The sequence below is a fragment of the Pyrus communis genome, chromosome 17 (genome assembly GCF_963583255.1).
Source record: "Pyrus communis chromosome 17, drPyrComm1.1, whole genome shotgun sequence".
Classification (NCBI taxonomy): Eukaryota; Viridiplantae; Streptophyta; class Magnoliopsida; order Rosales; family Rosaceae; genus Pyrus; species Pyrus communis.
Window position 1 is genome coordinate 3,904,464 of NC_084819.1, and position 11,644 is coordinate 3,916,107.

At 36.7% G+C, this 11,644-nt stretch overlaps 1 protein-coding gene, 1 long non-coding RNA gene and 1 pseudogene across 2 annotated transcripts; 2 read left to right on the forward strand and 1 right to left on the reverse strand.

The window, feature by feature from the left end:
- The first annotated feature begins 2,681 nt into the window (after positions 1-2,681).
- Positions 2,682-4,367, forward strand: LOC137723742 (uncharacterized). Its single transcript, XM_068462934.1, has 2 exons — positions 2,682-2,979; positions 3,612-4,367. Exons 1-2 carry the CDS (start codon positions 2,715-2,717, stop codon positions 3,614-3,616), a joined length of 270 nt encoding a protein of 89 aa, XP_068319035.1. The 5' UTR covers positions 2,682-2,714; the 3' UTR covers positions 3,617-4,367.
- Positions 4,368-7,642: 3,275 nt separating this feature from the next.
- Positions 7,643-9,291, reverse strand: LOC137721825 (uncharacterized). The gene is made up of 3 exons (XR_011066725.1): positions 9,032-9,291; positions 8,843-8,902; positions 7,643-8,386 (listed from the first exon to the last, which is right to left on the reverse strand). It is a non-coding gene; the product is annotated as an uncharacterized lncRNA (long non-coding RNA).
- Positions 9,292-10,128: 837 nt separating this feature from the next.
- On the forward strand, positions 10,129-11,369 carry LOC137722460 (2-oxoglutarate-dependent dioxygenase 21, chloroplastic-like; annotated as a pseudogene).
- Positions 11,370-11,644: the final 275 nt, after the last annotated feature.

An 11,644-nucleotide genomic window follows, 5' to 3' on the forward strand; every position in this document is an offset into this window, starting at 1 on the left:
AATTTTTTTCTCTTTCTTTGCATTTGCACCACTTCCTAGTCATCTTACTTTTTTTTGATGAAATCTGAGCATTCCTCCTTAAATTTTAGCCGAATAGGAATTTTGATTCATAAGATAAAAATTTGTGAGTATTAATTCGTAAACTTGTCAAAATGTGAAGTAATAGTTATTTTGGATACCGTCATTAAAATTTCTATCCCATTTTTTCCTCCTTAAACTATTTCTTTCGAACAGAAAAAATCATTGCTTCACATTATGACATGTTCATTGACTAGCATTCACAGATTTTTAAAATAAAAAACACGAATGCTCCATTTTTCTCTACTATTTTAATGAAGACTATAACACAGTAGTGGGTTGAAAGTCTTAATCATTTTATTTAGTGTCCTAACTTCAAATAAAAAGAAAGTTGTTGCCTCGAAGAGAAGAGGAGACCAAGAGAAAATTTGCCTTTCGATATGACTGAGAAGAAGGTGTCGAGGCTAGAGATGGGGTACAAGCAATATACGTGGCCTTGGAGTGAGATAGATGACGATTCTCAGATTAATAGCTTATGTGTAACGATCGTTTATGAAGTCAATTCTATTTTGGACTTGGATCCACAATCTATGTCTAGTCCATAATACAACTACATCGCATCAAATAACGGGTTGAGTTTATGTCCATTTTAATTGTACATATATAATCTTGTCTAGAAAGCTATGAAATGTGCACATGAAATAATCAAAGAACAATATTTGGCTGCTGAAAATTCGATAGCCACTCTTGTTTTTATCCAATTAGATTTGTATACGTGTCTAAATAATTAAAATTGTAAACACAAGCTAGATATGCGTTCAAATCTAATTAAGTAAAAACAGGAATGACTTTTGAAAATTCAGCAGCCAAGTATTGTTTATAATTAAATACAAGAAAAAAAGAAATTAGGAGCAATAAGGGGTGTTCGAGTCATTTTGCGTTGGAAACAAAATTGAGGTTCACACTGTGTGAACGTGCTATTGAGGTTTCATATGAAAAAAGCCAGTTGTTTACTTTATATAATATTATTGAGTGCTGAGAGCCTGAAACAGTTGGTTTCTTGGTTGCTTCACAAAATTGATAAAAAAAAGGGGGACAAAAATATAGAGTGCAGGGAAGACAAACCACAAATCTTAATTCCCAAGGACTAAATACGCTTAAAAGCATTTGGAGAAGCTTCCATACAAGTGAATGCGTGTATGTTGTGTGTTCATGTTTACATTACCCTCAACCAAAAGGAAAGACATAACGTGATGGTGTTGTTACACTAACATGTAATATTAAATGTGACTTAGTATTATAATTTGATAATATTTTTTTTTATTTGTACATGAGACGAAAAGTGTTTACGACACAAATACATTGTCGTATAGAACAAAAAGTAAATATTGATCTAATATTATGGGTCAAACTTGGATGGGGTGAATACAAATCTATCCAAGTCTAATTTAACTTTTAACCTAATTGAGCATATTCTTTTTATATTTTTATTACAAGCAATATTCTTATTCTAGGCTACATTAAGGAGATGGGGGGACGGTTTGAAACTGGAACACAACAAGTTCAAGAGAAAATCCACCAAAACCCAACTCGCCATCAACTCAAGCATTTGATGGGTTGAGACCTTGGCCAAGCCAACCTAACTAGAATTCTAGGCAACTTAACCCTTCTCATAACGGTTGGCAAAAAAAGTTAACATTGTTTTCGAGTTTAAAAAGCGATTGCATTTTCCTTACAAATTTTGAAATGGACCCCAATTAATGATTACATGGTAATGACTAGATATCATCGTGTAATTATATGTGATCATGGGTATACATAAATATATCGTGGTCAACGATCTATTGTATATGTTGGGTTAGGATTATATTGACCCTCTAACTCGTCCGAATTACATCCTTAGTTGTTATAATGTGATTGTTCTAATTCAACGTCATATTTATTAAAAATGCTATAATATGACGATAAATTTCACCTGAAAAATGTTATAATATGACGATAAATTTCATCCTAATTCAACGTCTTATTTATGAAAATTTAACAACTATTTTTCACCACAACAAATGAAATTTGAGTCGTTAGTAATTTAATGAGTAAATTGTAGTAATGGTTCCTTAACTTTAACTCAATTAGAGCAATGGTCCCTCAACTAAAAATCCATTACCATTGGTCCCTCAACTTATCAAAATGTGCAGCTATAGTCCCTCAACTAAAAATCCATTAACATTGGTCTCTCAACTTTAATCCAACTGGAGAAATGGTCCTTCAATTTTAACCCAATTTAAGCAATGGTCCCTCAATTTAACTCAATTGTAGCAATGGTCCCTCCAATATAACTTGTTTTGACAAAATTCTGACGAAGTTGACGAAAAGGGTCATAGCTACACGTTTTGATGAGTTAAGAGACCCTAATTGTAACAATGATCCTTCCAATATAACTCATTTTGACAAAATTTTGATGAAGTTGATGAAAAAGACCATAGCTACACATTTTGAAGTTGTGAGACCAATAATTATGGATTTTTGGTTGAGTGATCATTGCTCCAATTTGATTAAAGCTGATGGACTATTACTATAATTTACTTTAATTTTATTGGGTAGTTTTGTTTTTAAGATTCAAGAAAGCCGTCTTCATTGTTGACCGAACCTGACTCCATCTTTACATCCCAATCACAAGGAAAGATTCAAAGTCGAAGATGCAGAGATCCAAAAGTGCTTCCAGAGTCTCCCCAGAGGACTTGCTTCTGGCCTCCTCCCCCCAATCTTCAACCTTCAAACCAACCACAAACGACGACTCAGATCACCACCAGCACGAGCATCTGCATCTCCCCACCTACGATCCCCGCTCTCATGTGGCAAAGAGAGAACGGCGTCGTGTCAGGTCCGCAGAGAACGCCATCCACTTGATACCTGTCCTGCTAGTCCTCTGCGCCATCATCCTCTGGTTCTTTTCCAATCGAGGTACAATATACAATCTGCCCACTTTGCCACTTGGCCCCATATATTGGTGACATCCTGTCTGCTTTTTTTCCTTCATTTATTCGAGTGCCAGTGTACTCTAAATTAATCTAAACTACGAGAGAGTTAAACTCGTAGAACGGAAGCACACTACTCTAGTCAACTTAGCTAAGCCGAGTATTGAGTTTTGCTTTCGAATGCCGTGACATCAAAGGGAAAAATTAGCTGATTAGAAAGGACATGGATTAACTCTTTCTTAGTTCTAGTCGAAGTTTACAACTTTAGAATGGTCAAATGCCTTTGCTTGAACTGATTGTTTGGGTCCAAAAATTAATCTCTGCCTTTGCAATTTGAGAGAGTTAGAAACTGCAGTTTTGGATTGATTGAAGCTAATTCGATTCCTTGGATCATATGATGTTTCTTGATGCATAATTTTGAACTTTCCCAAAAAGCGGAACAACTTGTGAAGGCTTCTTGTGTTGGTCATATCTTTGAAATATTAGTTCAAGGCTTGTCTTTGGGTAACATTTCTTGTTGTCTTTTCGCTTTGGTTTCATCGCAGCTTCTATTGCGAGTGAAGTGAACCGAACATATGCGTAGATATCCAAGTGATTTACTTTGTTTTTGTTGTCCAGAATGAAAGATACCAAGATTAAAGAGAAGATCGTTTGGAGGAGCAGCTTTCCATTAAACATGGAGGAGTTGAAGCTGAAGAAACGGTTTATGAATCACTTTCGGGGGCTCTCTTATTCGAGAAAAAGCTCTTCTCAGCAATTTAATGTGTATGTGAGATAACACCGGCATCGTTTGCTTTGGTTAGATGCCTTGATTGAAACATACATAAGTATATCAGAAAGGTGTTCATAAGCGGTATAATGTCATGTACAATTAGTATTGTGAGATCCTGTCAAAGAAAAATTTCTCACTCATGCTTGACTGATTTTGAACTTATTCCGGAGTTTGTAGAGGCTCACAGTCGAAATTCGTCTGCTCCAACAATGGTCCTAACCTAAGAAGTTGGGGAAGATGACATTGTTTCGAAACACACAACAGGGTCATCCCACTGCAAGAGTGACCCTACAAGATTTGCGCATGCAGCCAGCGGAAAGATGCGAAGCCATCTATCGCTTCCATACAAGCTGAGACCGGCTTCTACGGATGCTGGTCCTGACTTGATTGCACCCGCAAGCTTTCTTGCCAGAACTACTGCATCTTCCAAAGCACAAGCACCTTGGCCCAGATTCGGAGTTATTGGATGCCATGCATCTCCCACCAGCACAATTCTTCCTGCTGAAGCCAGGGGGCTGATGCTGGGCCACAGCCACGGTTTACATCTTTGGTTCAAATGGCTGCCCATCGGGATAAGATGCAAGACCACGAAAAGCACAATGCCTTTCGCCTCAGGGAATCCCATCCACTTAGCCGTAGGAGATCGGCAGAAGATTTTGAAAAATATTTGTGATTTCAGTTTCACCCTTCATCAATCTGCTATGCAAAAAGCGATATATAACCTGGAAAAGACGTTTAAAACATTGTAAAAAGTGGTTATCATATCTGAAAACACTTTTAGTCGTTCTAAAGCATTATCGGATGTGCAAGTTTAATAGGAAATTGAGGGAATAGATTAAGGAAACCTTTTGAGATTTTTGATGTTGTCTGATTCTGATTAAAATTAGACTACTGACACTGTAAGTGGGTTGAATGTGACATCCTACAATGCACGGAGCCACTCGAATGTATCAACGTTATATTGACATATGTTGACGTATTGGTACCTAATATGAATCAAAATAATCTACCAAATATCGATGACATATAGCAACATCCACTAAATATGGACACTTCCACCGATGCTGACGACAACGAACAAGTTCTGGAAGTTCAAATTCTTTGCATTTCCTTCGATTTTTAAGAAAAAAAAAAAAGCATCGTGATCTCTGGTGAAGTATTTGATTCTGAAAGTTATCATTGAATTTTTGTGTTCTGGAGTAATGGGTTCGTTGGATTTGCGTGTATCTCACACAAAATCAAAGAGATTAATACATGAAGTTTGAGGAAGATATTAATGTCGACTTGCAACGAAATCTCCAAATATTAGATGACTGAAGAGGACAACAAATCATAATGTTTTCAGAATTGGAAAAAAAAAAAAAAAAAAAATGATCTGTGGAGAGGAACCCACCACTAAGGTAGTATGCCAATTTTCAAGTACGAAGGAAGTGAGGTCGAGTTATTAAGTATCAAGGGATTGATAAAAATGCTCTTCATGAACGTTGCAAAAATGTCAGAGAGATTGGCAAAAGATTTTTCTCAGAATTTGCAATCCATCTCACATTTAATAATACTCACATGCCGTACCTTGCTTCCGCAATTAATGCTGAATACGGCTATGCTTATGACCAACAAACACCTATAGTATCCTTAACTTATTTCTTAACACTTATACAATATAACATGTGTAATGTTTTATCATAAAGCGCCTTGTCGTTGCATATGGAACGATTCATCATAAGTTGACTTGAAATTATGATCTTTCATTTGTTTTTGGTAATAAACAGGGAATTATACCAAACGAGGTGAGTCCTAGTGATCCCCATCATCTCATCAAATACACGACTCCCCGTCCATTCAGGTGAAACCGTGAAAGTATGATCTTTCCTTCTAATGTAGGTGCAAGAATGACCGTTGGACTTAGACGCTATGAAATGTAGGTGCGGGAACGACCGTCGGACTTGGAGGTAAGAAAAAGTAAATTAATTAATCGTAATCCAAGTAGATGGGTATGATTATTTGAATTCTATACACATTGGGATGTGCCCTTGGCCCCTTGGTGTTGTATATAGTATTTTACAAGTAAGAATACCCGCACTTCGCTGCGGGTTTTACAAACGTTAAAGTTGATAAATGATTAGCTGGAAACATTGAGAATAGTTTTGTTCATTACTTAAATAGTAGAATATGTACATGGCATATTTGTATCTACTCCATAGTAAGAACCTATGTACAACGAAAATGACCTATACTCAATTTCACGGTTGAGTTTAAAATCCTAACACAGCAGTAGCAAAGAAAATGGACTGAAAACAAAAATTAACGGCCAAAAAAGTGTAGGCATTCCCCAGTAATCAGACTTGAAATTATAGGAAGACAAATAAAATTGGAAATGAAATTACTTCAAAAGATTAGACAAGCCGCAAATTGCTACCACTCGATAATTTTGCAGAAGAAACAATTCTGTGTCAGTTATCTACACTAACCCAAACCCAAACCCACTTCTTCAATTCCTTCTTATTTGTTTATCCTAAACAAAAGGAACCTTATGATGTTTAAACCTTAATTATCAATTATATAAAGTACTTTGGAAATACATAAACAACAAAATTCCACTAACGAACTAAACAAATGGCTCTTCAATACATTGTTACATAATCACAACTTACCTTCCAAATTGGACAAAATGCAATAAGCAAGAATTGCAATATTCTGAGACTTCTTCGGGTAAAGCACACACCTAATTCAGAAAATTTCCAATAAAATTGACCATGCAATAAGCAATAATTGAATATCAATACTTACCTTCCAAAAGCGCTTCACAGACTTCATCAATGGTAACATTAAGTCCCCTCAACAAAATTGACAAAAAAAAAAAGAAAAAAAAAGAAAAAAAAAGATTGTTAATGTAAATCTTGACATTTAGTAAAGATGAACAAAGGGAAGTGTAGTTATTGAGGAGGGCGCAATGTTCTTAATTGCTAAAAAAAATTGAGTACTTTCTCCAAATGTGTTTAATAAGATACGTTAAAAACAAACATATATTGATCTATGAATATAAGTGTACCATCAGTGAAAATAAATTTTCAATTGCTCATGAATAATTAAAACCGACATACGTTAAGAGCAACATATGAGAAGTAAGTAGACTTATTGAATTGCTCATCTCCCTAGTAACTCTTCTACCACAATTCTTAGCATGCAAGTATGAATAAAGGCTGACAGAAATATACACCTTCTGCTGTAGCATCCCACATCGTCCAGCGGAGTAAATCCTGTAAGTCTTATATGTATATTCCCATCTCTACCTAGCACGAGGCCTTTTGGAAGCTCACTGGCTTCGGGTTTTGTATGAACTCCGAAGTTAAGCGAGTCGTGTGAGTTCTCAGAAACAAAACCGTGAGGGCGTGGTCGGGGCCCAAAGCAAACAATATCGTGTTACGATGGAGTCGAGCCCGGGATGTGGTGGGGGCCCAGGCCAGGATGTGACAATTTGGTATTAGAGCCAATCCGTGGTTGGAAGTGTGTCGACGAGGACGTCGGACCCCTAAGGGGGTGGATTGTAACATCCCACATCGCCTAAGGGAGTGGATCCTGTAAGCCTTATATGTATATTCCCATCTCTACCTAGCATGAGGCATTTTGGGAGCTCACTGGTTTCGGGTTCCGCAAGAACTCCGAAGTTAAGCGAGTTCGCGTGAGAGCAATCCCAAGATGGGTGACCCCTTGAAAAGTTCTCGTATGAGTTCATAGAAACAAAACCGTGAGGGTATGGTCGGGGTCCAAAGCGGACAATATCATGCTACGGTGGAGTCAAGCTTGGGATGTGGTGGGGGCCCGAACCAGGATGTGACATCTGCCGAATTGTAAACTGGGAGAAACATTAAGAATAAATATAGGAAAAGATTTATAAGATCTTCGAAAATTGTAGAGAAATGAGTACGTAAGCATGTATAGCATATTTTTTTGAAATGGTTGAAAAACCAATTCAATCAAAGCAGAAAGTTATATGCAATTTCTAACACCCTAGCCACCATTATCACTTTTATCCCAAATGTTCACATAGTGTTTCTTTCTTTCTTTCTTTCTATTTCGTTTAATTTGCTCTAAGGGAACTCCTTTATCTTTGTGCAGTTATAAATCTATAGTTCCCATATCTTGCTCGCTTCATTTGTGTGTGTTTATGTCATCGAACAATCATCTGAATAAGTGAATTTTTCATGTCTACATTAATTTTCTGGACTTACATACTCCTACAATAGGCTTATCATGTCTAAAGAGTTATGTGAGATCCATTTATTTTAATTTCCAGCCAACCATTTTCCTAAGAATGCCGTGTTATTTCCCCACTTTGCTGGAGTCTTGAAGAACCAAACCTGCTTTAATCCTACATTTATAATTTGTAATGTTTGAATAACTTAAAAACGCATATTCATATCTAAATTCACACAATGACAAGGCAACAAAATAGTAAAAAGATAGAGGACAAAAACCAATTACATACCTTTGTTTGTTTTGATCATCAGGCATCCAATATTTATTCAACCATGTTATAAACTGGATCACACTTACAAATAAGTAAATTCCTAGCATGTTGCTCCCTAAGCAACACCAAGTCCATCAGTTTGCACAAATCCTCCTGCAGAAAACACAACACAATTGAACCATTACGTATGATAAATTAGTAAGGATTTAAAGTAGAGAAGTAAGGACTATTCCCTACATGTGCACTCGAAAGAGATTTTTTGTTAATCACCTGCAACAGAACTAAACACCATCAAATTCCAAAATAAGTACAGAATAACAGAGCTAAAACTTATTTAAAAGAACTGCCCACCAACAAAATCATATGAAATATTGAAACTATGATATTTGCAAACCTAATGGATAAACACAATCACACAAACAACACAACATTGAGCAATTTCCTAACCAAATAACGCAAATAGCTTAATCCCCAACTTTTGCAATGTAATATATTCTACATGAACCTATCTTTTGTTCCTTATTGAGATAACTCTGTCATCTAAAAAATCACGTTCTTTATCAAATTCAACAACTGGGTAATTAACATAGATTGAAAAAACGAACTCACATAGAGATGGAAATCGTTCAGAAGCTGCGCAAAGTAGTCATCTGGAAGATCAAAGCTGTCCTGCACAGGAAATAACAAAACTGAAAAAAATCAAACTTTAAATTACAACTACATTAAGCAATGACAATAACTAAAGGTTCAAAACTTGACCTAAAGGATCAAAATTCGAAATGGGAAACGAATGCTCACAGCTAATTCTTGGAGTGAAGATTGAAAAATGGGACCGTTGGGTTGGAAGGATTTGGGGGAATCTGATTCTGCAAGGGAGGGTTTTGGGGAAATTGGAGAGTTTTAGGGAAGAAGAAGAAGAAGAAGAAGAAGACGAAGAAGAAATAGAACCAGAGTTGGGTTGATGTACGGATAGGAAAGAGAGCTGAGGCGTAGGAGGGTAGCGGTGGTTGAAACTTGAAAGGTGGACGAAGCGGTGAGCGACGGAAAAAGGTGGAGGAAGCTGGGAGTCCCACGTGTCATAGAATTCATCCCAATTTGACAGCAAGACAAAGGGCCAAACTTGGAATACCATAAAATAATCGGGGGTAAAATAAAAAATTCACTGTACTCAGAGAGCTTGACCTGAAATCCAAGGCCAAGTCTTCAATTGCAATGAAACAAAGGGTTTATTAGCCATTTGGAAGCTCTTCAATTGCAATGAAACAAAGTCCAAATGCTTCCTTAAAAACACATATAAGTGCTTCTTGAAGCATCTGACACTAACAAACCACAAATTGACAGATGCTATCCACTATCGAATCTTTTACTTATTTATGTAGACGAAATTCTCTTCTGGCTTGGTGCTTGAAATTCAACATAACAATTAACAATTAACAATTAATGACTTCAAAAGCAGAATTATAAAACTAAAAGCTCAAGATAATCTTATTACAAAAATTAAAATAAATAACACCCTAGAGCAATGAAATGTATCTCAGTCTCTAGAAGTCATGCTGGCAAATGCTAGCCTCTTCTTTCCGACGTCATTTTTGACTGTAAATAAAATTAAGTCGGTGACGACTCACGCGTCACTATATTCTTCTCACAGCAAAGCAAAACCGACAATGTTGAAATAACAAAAAAGAACCAGGGGCAAAAAATGGAATAACACTGTGCTATGAACAGTGTTTCAATTCATTTTCTCTTTTAGTGTATATATAATTTAGAAGTAAATGTCCACAAAAAAATACATAATTTATTTGCCGCCTTTAATCTTTACTTGTTTCAGTCTCATACATTAGTGCCTGTTCAAAACTCTGTAGATTTCTTTCTCATCAGTAGCTAAACTGCAACCGATGGAGGAAAAGATGAAGATTTCGGTGCCAATTTTGCATCCTTCGCAGGTGACCACAATTGATGTTAACCAACTGCGCTAAGACTCCCATACAAGGCCTCTACTGCTCCCAACTATTCATGATGCTTGCCAAAACATGGGGTTTTTTTAGGTACTCCGTTTTGCTACAGTTGAGTGATCAGATCCTTCTTAAATATTAGAAAAATTCTAAACCATCAAGACGTCTAATCACAGATTCATTGTGATAGACGGCTACACTGTTCTTCTTTATTGATGTATATGATTGGTGTTCCAGGTTGTGAATCATGGAATAAGTCAAAGAGTCATTGACAATGCTCCTAGTTCATTGTCAAAATTCTTCGAATCGCCAATGGAGAAGAAGAATATATTCTTGTCTGATGATGTAAAGAAGCCAGTGAGATTTGGGACTAGTCGAAGCAATGGTGACGCCGGTAAGGTTTCAAGGGACTTCATCAAGCTCTATGCCAACCCTATAGAATATTGGATTGGTTTATGGCCTCATGATCCCACAGACTTTAGGTAGATTGTGTTTCCATCTTGATCGTTTATCTTTTAGTTGAATCTACACTACAAGAAAAATTGACAATAGCCATTGGCAATAGTTGTACAAAATCAGGTGAGTAGAAGATGTATTAATGGTTTTTTTTTTTTCTTAGAGAAAATGTGGGGAAGTATGCATCGGAGGTAAGGAGACTTGGCATTGACATAATGGGAGCCATAATGGAGAGCTTAGGCCTAAGTCCAACCTACTTGAGAAACAGTCTTGAGCAAGGAATGCACATCGTAGTAGCTAATAGTTACCCGCAGTGCTTTTCAACAAGCAACAATCTTGGATTACCACCTTATACAGACCACAGCATCATCACCTTCCTTCTCGAAAGCACGTCAGGCCTTGAGATCATGGATTTCACAGACAGTAGTGCATGGAAGTCCATCCTGGCGGTGAAGGGTACGCTTAAGGTCATTGTTGGGAACCATCTTGAAGTGCTCAGCAATGGAATGTACAAGAGTGTGTTCCACCAGGCGACTCCAAGCCCTCGATTGAGTAGGGTTTCTATAGCCAGCTTCCTTAGCTTAAGAATAGGAGAGACAGTGGAGCTTGCTATGAAGCTGGTTGATGAAGAGCACCCCCAAAGATATAGGGCAACTACCTTCGATGAATTTTTCAATCATCTATCCTCTAACGAAGAAAGACCATACATAGACTGCCTTAAGATTTGAATGATAAAATCTTTATGTTTCCTCATCCTTTATCATGTTATTTACTAAGCAGCAACAATATGGAAAATGATGAACACATTGTTTTTAACTTTTCACACACTTATATTTAACCTTGTCCACTGTTTCATTTGAGAAATCAAAAAGTCTGAAGATCGTCTTCTCTTATAACATACATTATTTGGCTAAGCATGTTAGGATATAGACACGTGTAACAAGTGTATTGAAGGATCTTAGAGTTAGTTATATGTGTGTCGTATTTATAAGTAAAAGTGGGT

Bases quoted from the DNA above. Each gene is read 5' to 3' on its own strand.
- LOC137723742 (XM_068462934.1), top strand. From the start codon at position 2,715: ATGCAGAGATCCAAAAGTGCTTCCAGAGTCTCCCCAGAGGACTTGCTT.